The following is a 19050-nucleotide window of genomic DNA, read 5'->3' as shown; positions in this document are numbered from 1 at the left end:
ACACACACACACACACTCCCACACACACAAACACATAGAGCTCTCTCTGTTTACACTGTGTTAGAGTACGTGTTAAAGTCTACAAAATAGTTTTTCTGTATTGATTTGTGTGTATGTTCATTGACCTGTATCTTATATATCACACACACACACACTCCCACACACACAAACACATAGAGCTCTCTCTGTTTACACTGTGTTAGAGTACGTGTTAAAGTCTACAAAATAGTTTTTCTGTATTGATTTGTGTGTATGTTCATTGACCTGTATCTTATATATGGGATTTTGTACATTTTGAATTTTGACCTACAGTATGCTGATCACATGCTTGCATACTCATTTGCTTATGGTGTTAGATGTGGCATTCTCTTTACCTGCCGTACAGATCTCAGACACATGTTGTACCTTCAAGTGATCATGATCTAATCAACTTATAGCCAGTGTAGTCATGATTTGGAGATGTCAGTGTTGGACTGGGGTGCACAAAGTTAAAAATCCTTCATCAGCACAACCACCTGATGAAGGAGCAGTGCTCCGAAAGCTAGTGCTTCCAAATAAACCTGTTGGACTATAACCTGGTGTTGTGTGATTTTTAACTTTATAGCCTGTGGATCAATCCAGGGCTATGGGCCCTGTCAACATTCTGGCAATAGTACCGAAGATTTGTGTTCCAGAAGTTGCTGCACCCTTAACCAAGCTGTTCCAGTGCAGCTCCAATACTCACCTCGCCACATGGAAAACTGCCATAGTGTGTCCCGTACACAAAATAAAATGACAAATCCAAATCTAACCCAGCCAATTACTACCTATTCACTCTACTGTTAAGCATCAGTACCATGCCTAGAGTACATCCTGTGCATTTGCTATCCTCAGTGCTTCCTCAAGTATTGTTTAACTTGCTCTCAATAATCTGCAAAGTGATAAATGCTATCAAGTGGCATTTACAGTAATAGTCTGCTCTCTGGCCACCCAATTCCTGATGTCATTACAACCTTGGTCCAAACATAAATGAGAGTGATTAACTCAAGTGGTAGGATGAGAGTGACTACTCTTGGTATTGAGGAGTTAATCAAGGTGTTGGAAAAGCACAGCAGGTCAGGCAGCATCCTGCTTCTCGGGTGCTGCCTGACCTGCTGTGCTTTTCCAGCACCACGCTGTCAACTCTGATCTCCAGCATCTGCAGTACTCATTTTTAATGAGTAGTTGATCAAGTCTGGTATTAAAAAACCCTAGTAAGATTGAGGTGTGGAAGCACTCTGCAGATCAGGTTCACTTTTCATCAACGAATAATGAGGTTGTGGTTGTTGGAGGTCAATCATTGCATTTCCGGATAACACTACAGGAGTTTCTCAAGGTATCTATTTTCAACTCAACCTGTTTAGAATGTTATTACGCAGCTCTGGAGCAGGTAGGACCTGAATCTGGGCCTTGGGTTGCTCAGGGTCAGGTCCTCTGCCCAAGCATTTTCAACTGCTTCATCAATGTTTTCCATCCATCTCAAACAGTAGTGTTCAGCCCTGTTTGTGACCCCCCCCCCTCCAATATTGAAGCCATCCATGTCTTTAAGTAACAAGAAATCAGGTTGATACTATGCCTACAAAAGCAGGTTAAACAATGGGAATTCTACAGTTAAAATGCCTCCTGACTCTCCCGAGTCTGTCCAGCATGCACAAGGCGCAAGTCAGAAGTGTAGAATATTTCTCTACTTGCCTATGCAATTGCACCTCACACAATACTTGAGCTCAACACCATCCCGGACAAAGTACCCACTTGATTGGTACCCCATCCACAGCCTTAAACCTTGACTACTTCCACAACTAATGCACAATGGTAGCTCTGTGTAACACATACAAGATGCGGGTGATGTTTCAAGTATATTTCACCACCTGGATCCCACCACCTGTAAATTCCCCTCCAGGCCACACACACACTACCTGGATGTCTATTTCCATTCCTTCACTGTTGCTTGGTCAAAGTCCTGGAACTGCTTTTCTCACTGCTCTGGGTGTGTGTATCAATACCGTATGGACCACGAGAATAGCTCACCTTCACCTTCACCAGGACAACTAGGGATTGGTTAAGTCAGAGTTGTACAGCACAGAAAGGGTATATCTTTTGGTCTATCTCATCTGTACTGACCAGACATCCTAAACTTTTCTAGTCTCATTTGTCAGCATTTGGCCCATATCCCTTTAAATCGTTCCTATTCATGTACCCATCCAAATGTCTTTTAAATGTTTGTATTTGTACCAGCCTCCACCACTACCTCTGGCACCTCATTCCATACATGCATCACCTTCTGTGTGAAAAAGTTGCCTCTTAGGTTCCTTTTAAATCTTTCCCCTTTCACCTTAAGCCTATATTCCTCCTGGGGAAAAGACCTTGGCTATTCACCCTATCCATGCCCCTCATGATTTCATAAATCTCTATAAAGTTTCCCTTCAGCCTCCCAACACTTCAGGGAAAAAAAGTCTCAGCCTTTTTAGCCTCTCCCTCCAGCTCAAACCTTCCAATTTCAGCAACATGCTTGTAAATCTTTTCTGAACCTTTTCAAGTTTAACATCATCTTTCCTTTGGCAGAAAGACCAGAATTGAACATAGTATTCTAAAGGTTGTCTCACCAGTGACCTGTACAGCTGTAATGTGATGTCCCAACTCCTAAATTCAATGCACTGACCAATTAAGACAAGTGTGCCTCCTTCACCCTGTCTACCTGCAATTCCACTTTCAAGGAACTATATATCTGCACCCCAAGGGTTCTTTGTTTGGCAACACTCCTCAGGGCTCTACAATTAACTGTACAAGTCCTGCCCTGGTTTGCCTTGCCATTAATTATTAAAATTAATGAATGGAAGAGCCTTGGGAAAAGTTGATGGGTAGAGAGATCTGGGAGTTCAGGTCCATTGTACCCTGAAGGTTACTGCACAGCTGGATAGCGTGGTCAAGAAGGCATATAGTATGCTTGCCTTCATTGGACGGGGTATTGAGTATAAGAGTTGGCAAGTCATGCTAAAATTGTACAAGACATTGGTTCGGCCGCATTTAGAATACTGTGTACTGTTCTGGACACCACATTACCAAAAGGATGTGGACGCTTTGGAGAAAGTACAGAGAAGGTTTATGAGGATGTTGCCTGGTATGGAAGGTGCTAGCTATGAAGAGAGGTTGAGTAGATTAGGTTTATTTTCACTAGAAAAAAGGAGATTGAGGGGGGACCTGATTGAGGTTTACAAAATCATGAAGGGTTCAGACAGGGTGAATAGAGACAAGCTTTTTCCCAGGGTGAGGGATTCAATAACGAGAGGTCACGCTTTCAAAGTGAGAGGTGGGAAGTTTAAGGGGGATACTCGCGGCAAGTACTTCACACAGAGGGTGGTGGGTGTCTGGAACACGCTGCCAGCAGAGGTGGTAGAGGCAGGCACAGTAGGTTCATTTAAGATGCGCCTAGACAGATGCAGGTGGGGAACAGAGGGATACAGATGCTCAGGAATTGACCGACAGGTTTAGACAGTACATTTGGAATGGCTCAGGCTTGGAGGGCCGAAGGGCCTGTTCCTGGGCTGCAAAATTTCTTTGTCCTTTGTCTTTGTTCTAGAATATTTGTATCAGTCTTGGCAGTTGCCTTTAGAACCGATCTGGTTCACTAATGCCATTTGCAAAGGATGTGGACGCTTTGGAGAAAGTACAGAGAAGGTTTATGAGGATGTTGCCTGGTATGGAAGGTGCTAGCTATGAAGAGAGGTTGAGTAGATTAGGTTTATTTTCACTAGAAAAAAGGAGATTGAGGTTTACAAAATCATGAAGGGTATAGACAGGATGGATAGAGACAAGCTTTTTCCCAGGGTGAAGGATTCAATAACGAGAGGTTATGCTTTCAGAGTGAGAGGTGAAAAGTTTAAGGGGGATACACGCAGTAAGTACTTCACACACACGGTGGTGGGCATTTGGAACGCGTTGCCAGAAGAGGTGGTAGAGGCAGACACGGTAGATTCATTTAAGATGTGTCTGGACAGATGCATGAGTAGGTGGGGAGCAGAGGGATACAGATGCTTAGGAATTGGCAGACAGGTTTAGACAGTACATTTGGATCAGCTCAGGCTTAAAGGGCCGAAGGGCCTGTTCCTGGGCTGTAACTTTTCTTTGTTCTTTGTTAAACTATCTGCCACTCCTCGGCTCTTTGGGGTCCTGTAGTACTCTGAGATCTTTTTCAGTGTCCATCATGCCTCCAATTTTGGTGTTATCTGCAAACTTACTAACCATACTTCCTCTAGCCTCATCCAAACCATTTATATAAATAATGAAAAGCAGTGGACCTAGCACCAATCCTTGCAGCATACCATTGGTCACAGGCCTCCAGTCCAAAAAACAACCCTCTACTGCTGGTAATAGAAAAACTTCTCAATTTTGCTACTGTTAGCCTGCAAACAAATGAAACAAAACTTGGAGGTGATGAGTAAGTGACATATTCTAGTCTCTGCCAAACGCCATAAAAGCATCACATGATAGGGAAACATAAAAAATTTGTACATAATTAATAGACCCTCGGGAAAGAATATTGTATCTTTAGTATTTTTTTTAAATTTGGATGCAGTATTAGAAATATAATCATGAGGCCTGTACATTTTGACAGTTGTGATGTATTAATTCATTAAAAGATGGATTAGCTGCTGTTACATTTAGGCTCCAATGAATCATAGTAAATGTCAAAGTGTTCTATCCTTAAAAGGAATTCACTGGAGAGCTGCTGTGTTCAAAGGGGCGAATTTAATCCCAAATCTATTAGATTGTGATGGTTTCTGGATAAATACATTGAGGAGCCAGACAACAGGCCATTCTAGATTGGGTGTTGTGTCATGAGAAAGGAATAATTGGCATTCCAGCTGTGCGAGGCCCTTGGGAGAAGATTGACCATAATATGACCAAATTCTTCATTAACATGGAGAATGGTGTGTTAATTCTGGGAATAGGATCCTAAATCTTAATAAGAGAAACAATGATAGTATAAGGTATGAACATTCTATGATAAATTGGGAAACATTACTTGAAGGGATGACCGTGGATAGGCAATGGCAAACATTTAAAGAGTGCATGGAGAAACTGCAAGAATTGTTTATTCCTGTGAGGTCCAAAAATAAAACAGGAATGGACAATCAACTGTGGCCGACTACGGTATTTAGATCCAAGGCAGGGGTATACAAATTGCCCAAAAAAGCGTCGGACTTGGGAATTCTGAATAGTTTAGGTTTCAGCAAAGGAGGACAAAGGGATTGGTGAAGGATGAGAAAATAGAGTTCAAGAGCAAGCTTGGAGGGACTGATTGTAAACACTTATATTGATACATGAAGAGCAAAAGATTAGTGAAGACAAATGTAGATTCATTCCAGTCAGAAACAGGGGAAATTAAATTGGGGAACAAAGAGAAGGCATACCGACTCAATGTGTCTTTTGGTTCTATCTTCACAAAGGAGGATCAAATAACATCCAAAAATGGTCTCACGAGAAGGAGGAACTGAAGGAAATCAGTAGTAGTGGGGCAATGATGTTAGGGAAATTGATGGGATTGAAGGCTAATCCCCAGATTCCATAGGTTATGTTTCTGAGCATTTAAGGAAGTAGCTCTAGAAATAGTGGATGCATTGGTGGCCATCTTTAAAGATTCTATAGACTCTGGAACAGTTCCTTTGAATTTTAGGGAAACAAATGCAACCCTACTATTTACAGAAGGAGATAAAAAACAGGGAATTTATAGAGTTGGCCAGACATTGGTTGTGGGCAAAATTCCGGAAACCATTATGAAAGATTTAACAGCAGACCATTTGGAAAACAGTGACAGGATTGGACAGAGTCAACAGGAATTTACAAAAGGAATATTTGCTTGAGATATCTATGGATTTTTTTCCAGGATATAACTGCTAGCTGAAGCTAGTAGGTATGGTTTACTTGGACTTTCAGAAGGTTTTCAATAAGATCTTGTGTAAGAGACTAAACACGGGATTGGGCAGTGGTGTATTGACATGGGTGGCGAACCAGTTGGCAGGCAGGAAACCAGCTGTAGGAACAAACAGGTCATTTTCCAAGTGGCAACCAGGGACTGGTGGGGTACCACAAGGATTTGTGCTTGGATTCCAACTACTTGCAATATATCAGTGATTTAAATGGAACTAAATGGAATAACTCCAAGTTTGCAGATGTCACAAAGCTGGATGGAAGAGTGAACTGTGAGGAGAATGCAGAGATGGTTCAGTGTAATTTGTGTAAGTTGGATGAGTTGGTGAATGCATGAAAGTTGAAATGTAATATGGATAAATGTGAGGTTATCCACTTTAGTAACAAAAACAGGAAGGCAGATTATTATGAGTGGGAAAGGGGAATGTGGAACGACACCTAGGTGTTGTGTGCAAATGACCATAGATTTGTAAATTTGGTTAGTTATTAGAAAATCTCACAGACAATCAAATACTGAAACAATTACTTAAGCTTTATTGCATGCAGCTACCAAAATAAGGCCCCTGAAGTAACCCAACTTAGCCAGTACCTGATCAATGGTGGAAATTAGCTACAATTCCAACCAACAATGTCTGCCTCTGGATATGTCCAGGATTTGATCCTTGAGCAGTATTGTTCTCCAGACTTTTGCTGCCAAAGAATCCAGAAGTTGAATTCTTACAGGAATTTCTGTCTTGTGAAGCTTGTGGTGTGACATTATTTATGACACTTCTGAAGTCATTGCGTCTGTAGCTTGCTTTCTTGTCAGCTGTAGTTTCTCTGTTCATTGTTAATTTCAGGTTAGCTATCTGTTCAAAAGACAGCCTCTCCTGCCATCAACTCCTTAGCAAGTTTTGAGAAGATTTGTAGCTCAGGTTGAGGTTCTGGATGTAGGTTTGCTCGTTGAGCTGGAAGGTTTGTCTTCAGATGTTTCATCACCGTACTAGATAACATTTTCAGTGAGCCTCCAAATGAAGTGGTGTAGCCCACTTTCGATTTACATGTTTGAGTTTCCTAGGGTCGGTGATGCCATTTCCTGTGGTGACATCCTTTCCTATTCTTCACAAGTTACACCTACACACTTACTTTCAATGACTGTGGCTAGTTGATGTTCATGTATCCCACAAAACAACATGACCTACTCTCACTAGTATCCTTACACACGGATGAGGAAGGACATCATTTCGACTGGGACAACATATCCATCCTAGGACAAGCTAAACAAAAGACACATATCAGAATTCCAACCAGAACTTTGTCAACAAATGCATTGACTTGGATCCCATTTACCATCCCTGAGAAAAAGAACAAGAAATGACATCACTGTAGGAAATGACATCACTGACCCTAGGACACTCAAACATATAAATAGAAAGCTGGTTACACCGCCAGTGCTTCATTCGTAGGTTCACTTAAGATGTTACCTAGTATGGTGACGAAACATCTGAAAACGAACGTTCAGGCTCAGTGAGCAAACCTACATGCAGAACCATCAACTCCTTAAATTCCTCTGCAATCTCAATTGCCCATTTGTCTCAAGGTAGGTAGTTATCAATTAATTATTAGATCAATGCATTATTTTGCTTTTACACCTTTTCAAAGGGATAGCTAATTGGCATGTTGCTTTTAATTCCTTGACCTGTTATCTCAGGAAACAGTTTATTCAAGAAAGAATTATTTCTGAATTTTTCAATCTATGAAAAGTTATTTAAGTTCTAAAGTTTATCGTATCACAATGACCTTGTACACCAGTCACTGAAAGTAAGCGTGCAAGTGCAACTTGTGAAGAAAGCAAATGGTGTGTTGGCCTTCTTAATTAGCAGATTCAATACAGGATCAATTGCTGCAATTTTACAGGGTCTTGGTGAGAACCACACGTGTAATTGTAGTCTCCTTATCTGAGGAAGGATATTCTGGCAATGAATACAGCTTTACTGTACTGATTTCCTGGAATGATAGGACTGATACTTGAAGAGAGAGGCTGTTGAGGATCATTTAGAAATCTATAAAATTTTAACAGAGTAAACATAGGAAGAATGTTCTGATGACTAGGGAGCCTAGAACCACTGGTAGCAGTCTAAGGATGCAGGATGCACCATTTCGGACAGAAATGAGGAAAATTTATTTTAGAAATAGAATCAGTCTGAACATTGGGGCACAGACAGCCTCACACAAGTCTGGGATAACATGGCACTTATTGTTAAAGTTCACTTGAGAATGCAACTTTAAAAAAGTTCTGGGGTTTACATGTGAAAGAACTGAAACCAACATGGTCATTCTAAAAGATGACAGACATAACAGACAACCCAAATCTTTTTCAACATATAATTTCAGTTGCATCACACTAAATTTTTGCTATAAATTCTGTGTTTTACAATCTTGTACTCCACAACCACCTGATGAAGGAGCACCACTCTGAAAGCTAGTGCTTCCAAATAAACCTGTTGGACTATAACCTGGTGTTGTGTGATTTTTAACTTTGTACAACCCAGTCCAACCACGGCACCTCCCAATCAGATAGTTTAATGTTGCGTCATTGCAGTAGTATTTACTAGTAACATTGATGTTACAATTTGAACAGTCAGTTTCATAAACCTTAGTTTTGCTGTAATTCCAATTCTTTCTAACTGTGATTGAATTCCACCATTCAGGGTGAAGCTCCCTTGATTTTCCTGTTTCCTTTTGTTTGGTTTGCAACGCTGTGAAAGGTGGCCTTTAATCGCATTGCAACGTTAACTGGGGATAGTTATTTTACTGTAACCTTCATGGCATGCTAATGCTTGAGGCTGGTACGCAGAGCAATATTCTGTCTCACTAGCTCACTCCAGTTGAGCTGAAACTGACTCTTAAACCCTTGTGCTTGTGTGTCAAATTCCCTGTGCGTTCTTTTCTGACAGCTACTTAATTTTCAACTTCAGCTGTTTCTTGCTGTATTAGTCCTTCTTTAAAAATATGTTTCAAAATTACAAGTTAAAAATGTCCATAGTACTTTGGGGGTCCAACCCATCCTAACACACTTGCTTCCTTGTATAAGCCACCCCCAATAAGCCTAAGTAAATTGACTTATTTGAACAATTGTATATTGTGCATTGGATCCAATCTTGTGAATGATATGAAAAATTGCAGGATGGAACTTTATAGATAACCACGGTTAATTTTAGTCTGATAAAACCTAGTTCCTTCAAAAACTGAATGTTTACAACCTAATTATTAAGTAATTTGAAGTGATTGAGCTAAGGGCTATGAGATTTAATTCATTGAAATTGACTTTGAAACATATAAGCATAAATCAACTAGATGTCTTCAGCGCTTGACTTGTTCTAATGGATGCTATACATCAGTTTTATGAATTGATCTTTTAGACAAAATGATATGACATAGTTTGTTGACCTTATGAATCAAATTTTGTTTTCAGGCGTCCCTGTTCCCTGACTATTACTGTACTGATTTGCGTAAGCATCCTCTTGTGCAGGTATATTTTTCTTGTAAGATCTTCAATCATGAAGGCAGTCATGAAGAGAAACTGCTAAATGCTGACCTTTATCCTCCTCTAATCTTGTAGGTGGAACAGCTTTCAGGAAAAGTATTCTTTACAGCTGATGCAGATTTGAAAAAGCTGAGGAGCCTGAAATGTGCAGAGCGGTTATTTTTACTTGTGAAAAAACTCCCCCCAATCCAGATTGCAAGACATAAAGGTGCAATACATTGTATTTGTCAGTTTAGTTTTTAATAATTAACCCTAGCATTAAATAAGGTAAGTGTATTTAGCGTTCTTAGAAATAATATTTAATGTTTTTTTTAACTACTGTATAACTAGTAGTGACATCTGTTCTCCAGTTTAGAATATTCATCCACAGAGAAGCAGTGATGGGACAAATATAATGTGACCATTCAGCTTTCTCCCAAGATTGAGTGGCGTGGATAAAGTAATCGATAGTGCCAAAAAGTGCTAACTACTTAACAGACATGGAAGTGCCAGTGTTGGACTGGGGTGGACAAAGTTAAAAGTCTCACAACACCAGGTTATAGTTCAACAGGTTTATTCGAAAGTACTAATTTTCGGAGTACTGCTTCTTCATCAGGTAATTGGTGAGGTGCTCATCCTCATCAAGAATGTGTCTGAGCTGAGATGTTAACTTTTTTTGTAAAACCTTAAGTTATCTCAAGAATGTGACTTGAAAGAAGTTCTGGGATTTACATATTAATGAACTGAAACCTGTAACCCATTCTAAAAGATGAAAGACTTAACAGCAGTCTAGGTTTGTTCAATATCACATCAGTTGCATGCATGACATTGTGATCTTTTGCAATAAATGCTGTTTCTTATAATCCTGCCACACAGCTACCTGATGAAGGAGCAGCACTCCAACAACTGGTACATCCAAACAAACCTACTGGAGTATAACCTGGTGTTGTATGATTTTTAACCAACTACTTAACAGAGATCACTCTGATGCTTAATTTCAGACCTTGTCACATAGCTTTTATCCAAAAATTGGCTGAAAAGATCAGGAAGGTAGTTGCTTTCGAAGCCAATGTTTGATTAACTTTGGGATCAAGGAGGTCATAGAGATGTACAGACCCTTTGGTCCAACTCGTCCATGTCGACCAGACATCCCAACCCAATCTAGTCCCACTTGCAGCACCTGTCCCATATCCCTGCAAACCCTCGCTATTCATATACCCATCCAGATGCCTCTTTAAATGTTGCAATCATACTAGTCTCCACCACTTCCTCTGGCAGCTCATTCCATGCACATACCACCCTCTGCATGAAAAAGTTGCCCCTTAGCTGTCTTTTATATCTTTCCCATCTCGCCCTAAACCTATGCCTCAAGTTCTGGACTCCCCCACCCCATAGAAAAGACTTTGTCTATTTATCTTATCCATGTCCCACATGGTCTTATAAACCACTACAAGGTCACCCCTCAGCCTCCGCTCCAGGGAAAACAGCCCTAGCCTATTCAACCTCTCCCTATAGCTCAACTCCTCCAACCCTGGCAACATCCTTGTAAATCTTTTCTGAACCCTTTTAAGTTTCACAACATCTTTCCGATAGGAAGGAGACCAGGATTGCACGCAATATTCCAACAGTAGCCTAACCAATGTCCTGTACTCAATACTCTGACCAATAAAGGAAAGCATACCAAACGCCGCCTTCACTATCCTATCTACCTGCAACTCCACTTTCAAGGAGCTATGAATCTGTACTCCATGGTTTCTTTGTTCAGCAACACTCCCTCGGACCTTACCATTAAATGTGTAAGTTCTGCTAAGATTTGCTTTCCCAAAATGCAGCACCTCACATTTATCTAAATTAAACTCCAACTGCCACTCCTCAGCCCATTGGCCCATCTGATCAAGATCCTGTTGTAATCTGAGGTAACCTTCTTCGCTGTCCACTACACCTCCAATTTTGGTGTCATATGCAAACTTACTAACTACATCTCTTATGCTCACATCCAAATCATTTATATAAATGATGAAAAGTAGTGGACCCAGCACCGATCCTTGTGGCACTCCACTGGTCACAGGCCTCCAGTCTGAAAAACAACCCTCCACCACCACCCTCTGTCTTCTACCTTTGAGCCAGTTCTATATCCTAATGGCTAGTTCTCCCTGTATTCTGTGAATGGCTAGTTCTCCCTGTATTCTTGTTAACCAGTTTCCCATGGGGTACCTTGTTGAGCGCCTTACTGAACTTCATGTAGATCACTTCCACCGATCTGCCCTCATCAATCCTCTTTGTTACTTCAAAAAAACTCAATCAAGTTTGTGAGACATGATTTCCCACATTCAAAGCCATTTTGACTATCCCTAATCAGTCCTTGCCTTTCCAAATAAATGTCTACCCTGTCCCTCAAGATTCCCTCCAACAACTTGCCCACCACCGACGTCAGGCTCACTAGTCTATAATTCCCTGGCTTGTCCTTACCACCTTTAAAATCCATCCATGAAGGAATTTGGTGGTTGTTGTTAGGAACTTATTGGAAGGTCAGCAGTTGCGATGATATGGTTCAGTACCAGTTGCAACTTCTCCAATAGTGATACAACCTATTCTAGCTGACAGGGCTAGAGTGAAATCGCAAGTAAAACAAAATATTTTGGATACTGGAAATCTGAAACGCACAGAAAATTTGTGGAGAACCTCAGCCAGTCTCTTGACTCTTCTTCAGAACTCAGTTCGTATCAGACTTAAAACACTTAAGACCGTAATACTTAGAAGCAGAAGTGGTCGATTAAAAAGTGGGCTGAAAAGGCAGAAGGGTCCTGACCCAAAATGTTGACTTTTCTGCTCCTGTGGTGCTGCCTGACCTGCTGTGCCTTTCCAGTTCCACATTTTATCGACTCTGACTTTCAGCATCTGCTGTCCTTACTATCTCCTAGAAATGGAAGTAGACCATTTGGCCAATCAAGTCTGCTCCGCCATTCAGTGAGATCATTGTTGATCTGATAATTATATTTAACTTTTCTGGGGCCCTTATGTCACAGTAGTGGACACTGGTCCAGAATGCCTGAGTTCAAGTCCCATTTGCTCCAGAGGTTTGTAATAACATCTTTTGAACAGATTGATTAAAAAAAATCCTGTACTCTACCTGCCAAGTTTTCACCACTCACAGCCTATTCCTCTGTAGACTGTTTGTGTCATCCTTACTACTTGCCTTGCCATCTATTTTTATGTCATCCACTCGGTGATAATACATCTTCTGTCATTTCAAGTCATTAATATACTTTGTAAATAATTGTGGCCCCAGCACTGACTCCTGTGGCACTAGTTACAATTTTCCATCCTGGAAAAACACAAACTGTGGCAAAGATCAGTGATAAACTTAAAAAAAAGATAAGTTTTAAAGGTTAATAAAAGATTACAAAAAAAGAGAGGAAGAAAATAAATGATGAGAGTAAGCTTACTCGCAATAAATCGCATGGAAAGTTCTTTAAATACATGAAAAGGAGGAGAGAGGTCAAAGTGATCATTCTTGAACAACCCCTTTATCCCAACTCTGGTTAGCAAATCCTCTTTCCTTACTAATATTCTATTCCCATGGCCGTTTATCTTAATTAATTAGCCTTACGTGCAATACTGTTTCGAGGGCCTTTTGGAAATTCAAACCCAGTTCTTTCAATTTGATGCAAATGCATCTACTAGTTTCCCTTTATCTTGCTTGTTACTTCAAAGAATTCTAGTACATTTATCAGGCATGGTTTCCCCTTCATAAAGCCATGATGATTCTCCTTGATTATATTATGCATTTCTAAATATTCTACTATTACTTCCTTTATCATTTGCTCAATGATAGATGTTTAACGAACCGACCTATAGTTACCCTTTGTTGTCTTCCTCTCTTTTTGAATGAGGATCTCTAAAAGAGGGGTTCTTTTTGAGCTGCCATTGGCAGTTTTCCAGATCCTGGAACTTTTTCCCTGAATCTAATGATTCTTTAAAGATTACTACAACTGCATCCACTATCTCCATAGCCACTTCCTTTAATATCCCAGGATTCATCCCATCAATTCCAAAAGACCTATTGACTTTAGCTCCACTAGTTTCCCTCATACGTTTTCTTTATCAATAATTACTGTGTTTATTTTCTCCTACTCCACCCTCCCCCCTCCCCCCACCTTAGCCCCTTGATTATTGGGCAGTTTTGCAGAGCTGTTTGCATCCTCTGCTGTGAAGAACTATTTCCTGGTTCCTTATTATTCACCCAGCCTCATTCTATAAGGACCTATGTACATTTTAACTTCTCTTCCTTTTCATATCTTTAATGAACTCTTGGCTCTGCAATTTTTAATTTACCATCATCATTTATTTTTTATCTTTTGTTGGCCTTTAAAACATTCTAAAAATTTTTTGACTTACCATTAATCTTTAACCACATTGTATGTATGTTTGTTCTCTTTCAATTTGATACAGTCCATAACTTCCTTGGTTAACCATAATCGGTTTATCCCTTCCTATAATTCTTCCTCACTAGTGTCCATCTTTGTCATAAAACATTTTCTTAAACTACTGTCATTGTTCCTCAACCTTCAATTCTGCTAAACTAAATTTAGCCCAGTTGTTTCTGACCCATGTTAGTTACTCTCCAACTGAATGCTAAATCCTCCAAAGTTATGGTCACTGTTCCCTATGTTATCTTTTACTGAGATCATTTATTAAATGCACTTTATTACACATTACCACATCCAAAATAGCCTGACCTTGGTTGGAACTGCAATATAATGTTGTAAAAAAAACTGTACCAAATATGTTCTGTGAATTCTTTCTCATGGCTACCTTTGCCAATTTGATTTTCCCAATCTACATAAAAATTAAAGTTACCAATGAAGAATATACTGCCTTTTTAAACATGCCCTCATATCTCCTGATTTGTTCTTTGTCTTACAGAATAGCTACTGTTGGAGGGCCACTTTGCTACTCCCACCAATGTCTTCTACTTGTTATTTCTTACCTCCCTCCATGTAGATTCTGTACCATCCAATCTTAGGTCATTTCTTATTATTGTACTTATTCCATCTCATACAACAAAGCTACTCCACCACCTTTCCCTAATGTTATGGTCAACGAATGCACTATCACCAATTTGGATGACATAAAGGTAAATGGGAAGGCATCTAGTGAGGATGACCCAGAGTCTGCCAAGGAATAGGTTGAGTCAGTTGGCGAAAACTTGGCAGTTGGAAGATAGTATTGCAAAATGTGAGATTATGCACTTTGGCAGGAAGAAGAAAAGGGCTGAATATTGTTTAAATGGGGAAAGGCTGCACAGAGGGATTTGGGGTCCTCATGTACAAATGACAAAAAGCAAGCATCCAGTTTCAGCAAGTAGTAAGAAGGCAAAATAACTGTTCTTTTAAAAAGTTATGTCCCCTGAATGTTTAGATCCTAACTTTGATTTTCTTGTAGTTACAGATTTCTAAATGTTTATAACAAAACTTCATGGATTTGAGAGAATTAAAGCTGTGGAGTTTTTGACAGTATTACTTTAGGTTTGTTAGTAACGAATATGTCAGTTTATTGATGTGTTTATTGGATTTGAAATAAGATGCATTCAGACTTGACTATGTATTCCGACTGTAATGTTCAAACAAGTTTTTCTTCCTTTTGAATTCCAAGGGAAAGTTATTCACATTCTTCAGAAATATGTGATTGGAGAATCAAGTGACTGGTTGAATATTGTTGCCAAATGGAAATCTCTTCAGGATCTTAACAAAGAAGAAGAATGCACTTCAGACATGACTGGAACTGGGCTAAAACGACCAGCGCAGCAAGAGAGTAGTGAAACTAGAAAAAGATCAAAGTTAGAGCTGGGTGAACCTCCAATGACAGACTTTTATGAAAGTCCAACAGGGCAGCATGATGCCCATTCAGTAATACAAGGAAGCCAGCAGATTAAATCGCCAATACAAACACCATCTTCTGATGAGCTACTTAATTCTGAGGGTCAAGGTGCTGCATCCAGTATGAATTTTAGAGTATCTTGTCGCTGCAGTGGGAAAGTTGCTAAAATGTTTACCTCACAGGTAATTGCATTGTTGAAGGTATCGACTTTTATATGTTAGTTTGCAGGTGCCCACTTGTATATTATTCATGCATGGTACTTGTAAGTGAGTGCCAGCGAGCTGCATGTTTATTAGGAAGGATGCCTTCATTCATTGTTCACACATCATGTAATCAGCAAAAGCACAGCACCATTAATAGCAAAGTGAAAGCTATTAATGGGAAAAAAATACTTTTGAGCACAATTAGGCACTAAAAGGAATTATAGCCCCAGTGAAGTAATTTTAACAGATATACAACTTAATGTTCAGCAGACTTTTCAATGATTGTCATTCTGGGTAGCATGCTAATATTAATATGCTATTTTGGTTATGAATAGTTTTGATTGGATGCTGTAAATCACCAACTATATCAGTCTAATAAATTCCCTCATCCATAACTCTTCCATTATATCATTTGACCTTGCTTTTAATGGTGCTGTGTACACTGCTGCATTGCAGTAAAAGATTTGCTTTTGCGAATGTACTGGAAGTTGTTAATAGATAACTGAACTAACGTGATTAGTTATTGACTGAACATTAATCCAATGCTGCTTGAACGCATACAAAAAGCTGCATCATATTTGTAAAGGAGGACAATACCTACTGTTTGCTGTACAAGCTGTTTCTGAAGAGAGGATATTAACTTACTGAAGTGTACTGCAGCAATCTGATGTGTAAAGCATTTTTCTAACCATCCTTTTTAAAATCTGTTTTCTTGTTGTGGTTTCATGGACCAGTTGAGATTGATTGGTTCATTGTAACACTGAATCTTTTGAAGTCACTTGGTCCTCTTGGCTGTCATGTGAAAAGCCATAACAGGGAAACATGATGCTCATTCAGTCATGCAAGGAAGCAACCAGAGTAAATCACCAATACAGACACCACCTTCTGAGCTGCTTAATTGCAGAGATTGAGGTACTGCATCCAGCCCCTGTTCATAACTAGAGCTACTAATGATCGTGGTGCACAAGTCGACTCAGCATACAAGATGACTCTCTTTATCTCAATCGAGAATGTGGTGGCTGAAAAGCACAGCAGGTCAGGCAGCATCTGAGGAGTAGGAGAATTGACATTTCGGGCATAAGCCTTTCATCAGGAATGGGAGGAGGTGGGGGTGGGGTGGGAGGAAGGTAGCTGAGAATGCAATAGGTTGATGAAGGTGTTGGAGAAGGTGATAGGTTGGAGAGGTGGGTGGAGCGGATAGATGGGAAAGGTGATGGACAGGTCAAGAGGGCGGTGCTGTGTTGGAGGCTTGGGAGTGGGACAGTGTGGGAGGAGGGGAAATGAGAAAACTTGTGAAATCCACATTGAATCCTGTGTGGTTACAGCGTCCCAAGGCAGAATATGAGGCATTCTTCGTCTCAGCATTGGGTGATTAGAGTTTGGCGACAGAGGAGGCCCAGGACTTGCATGTCCTTGGTGGAGTGGGAGGGGGAGTTGAAGTGTTCAGCCACGGGGCAATCGGGTTGATTGGTGCGAGCGTCCCAGAGATACTCTCTGAAACGATCCGCAAGTTGGAATCCTGTCTCCCCGATGTAGAGACAACATCCGGTGCAGTGGATACAGTAGATGACATATCATCTCTTTTCACAATACCAAAATTCATATTTATGACTATATACTGTGTGTAAGTTTGATCCCTCATTTTCTGCAAAGAAATGCTATGCTAATTGGGATTTGGCCTCAAGTTTTCACCATAGCAATGCATGATGACCTTAAGTCAGCATGTGGTCTTGTGCAGGCCACATTACCAGGATAATGGACAGGAGTTTAAAATTAACATCCAGAGTTCAACCTCTTTCAGTGTTGCTTTGCCTTTACAAATCAGTCAAGGATCATGCTTCTGCTGGATAGAATAAGTGGATAGTTGACGGAGGAAGAAATGATCACTTGGAGTGGAAATTGATATTATTTTCACATTTGATGTTTTGCGTGGGATTTGGAAAGCTATTAATGCACAAACATTCAAAAATTTCAAGCTGTCAACCGTAATTCAGTAAATGGGGAGGATGATTTGTTGTTTGGTGGGGAATGGATGATTCTGAACTGAAAATACCAAATCTGATCCAGTGTGGGACCCTTGCAGTTGATTCAGAATAAATTTGAACATTCTGCATCGGGTGCCAAAGACCAATGTATTTGATACTTGTTAAAATTATTTGCTTATTCTTGTTTTAGAATTAATTCATCCAAAAAAGTGTCAATTTATTTAATTTGGATTACCCAATTTTTTATTTTATTGCACCAACTGGTGGTTCACATTTAGTTCCTGAGGTATAAATTATGACCCTCCGCCCCAATTTAGGAACACCTTTTGAGAATTGAAAGGGCAACTTAATACTTTGAAATCTATGGGACTTGTGTCCATTAACATCCTAGTGAATCCAGACTTCACGTTTTTCCAATGCGTTTGGAGTGTTTACAACACCTCTCCTTCAGCTAAAAGTAGATGAACTAGTCTTTTCTCTATTTATGAGGTAACTGTTGGTTAAAGTTTAAAGAAGAAATTCAATAATAAACGTGTAGTTCGAAAATTCAAACTTCTAGACCTCTAGATGATTTTCAAGTTCCTTAAGCTGCTCTGTCTAAGTCTGTGTAAACTCTGAAATCTCTCGACTATAAGATCAGGTACAGCCAGCAAAATTGTTAAAACAAAATTCTAAAAGAACCAATGCTTCACTGGATTCAAAACATTCAGCCTGCATCACTCCTGGCTTCACCGTTATCTCTGGAAAGTATGTTCTCTCAGATGAGCAGGCTAGTAGAAGAACACAAAAGAACAGCTTGAGCTTTTGAACTACAGTAATATAATCTGTAACATTCCATTAATCCCTTAATTCTCCACAATAAAAGAATATAGCAATAGATTGAATTTTAAGAGGTGCAAACTATTTAAATGTTTTAGAGTTATAAGACCACTATTTTTCTATTTTGAAAGTGCTTATTTTGGCAAGGCTAAACATGAAATTAAATCACAAGTATAGAATTCCATGTTTACAGCCTTTAACATTTATTATTTTTGAGACTAATTTTCTCGTGGATGAAAAATTCTTTGACAAACATCTGAATTCCATTCAGTATTTTAAATTATTTGCATAATTTTCTTTTTCTAAAAGTCATCTATTTTAATCAAGCCTTTAGTCAGCTTTCCCATAAGCATATGTCAGGTACAGACAGGATAGATTGAGTGAATCCTTATAGTATAAAGAAAGTAGGAGCATACTTAAGAGGGAAATCAGGAGGGCAAAACGGGGACATGAGATAGCTTTGGCAAATAGAATTAAGGAGAATCCAAAGGGGTTTTACAAATATATTAAGGGCAAAAGGGTAACTAGGGAGAGAATAGGGCCCCTCAAAGATCAGCAAGGCGGCCTTTGTGTGGAGCCACAGAAAATGGGGGAGATACGAAATGAATGTTTTGCATCAGTATTTACTGTGGAAAAGGATATGGAAATAGACTGTAGGGAAATAGATGGTGACATCTTGCAAAATGTCCAAATTACAGAGGAGGAAGTGCTG

At 39.7% G+C, this 19050-nt stretch overlaps 1 protein-coding gene across 1 annotated transcript in view; it reads left to right on the top strand.

Moving 5' to 3' along the window:
• Nucleotides 1–9402: 9402 nt before the first annotated feature.
• thumpd2 (THUMP domain containing 2) overlaps nucleotides 9403–19050 on the top strand; it is a 37400-nt gene continuing 27752 nt past the window's right edge. Inside the window, exons 1-3 of the mRNA XM_043687163.1 lie at nucleotides 9403–9457; nucleotides 9548–9680; nucleotides 15107–15513. Of these exons, the coding sequence (XP_043543098.1) occupies nucleotides 15226–15513 (288 nt within the window). The 5' untranslated portion in view covers nucleotides 9403–9457; nucleotides 9548–9680; nucleotides 15107–15225. The remainder of the gene's footprint in view (nucleotides 9458–9547; nucleotides 9681–15106; nucleotides 15514–19050) is intronic.

The sequence above is a fragment of the Chiloscyllium plagiosum genome, chromosome 3, assembly GCF_004010195.1.
Source record: "Chiloscyllium plagiosum isolate BGI_BamShark_2017 chromosome 3, ASM401019v2, whole genome shotgun sequence".
In the NCBI taxonomy this organism is placed as follows: Eukaryota; Metazoa; Chordata; class Chondrichthyes; order Orectolobiformes; family Hemiscylliidae; genus Chiloscyllium; species Chiloscyllium plagiosum.
Note: the sequence above shows the minus strand (reverse complement) of the source record. Positions and strands in the feature narration are given on the sequence as shown.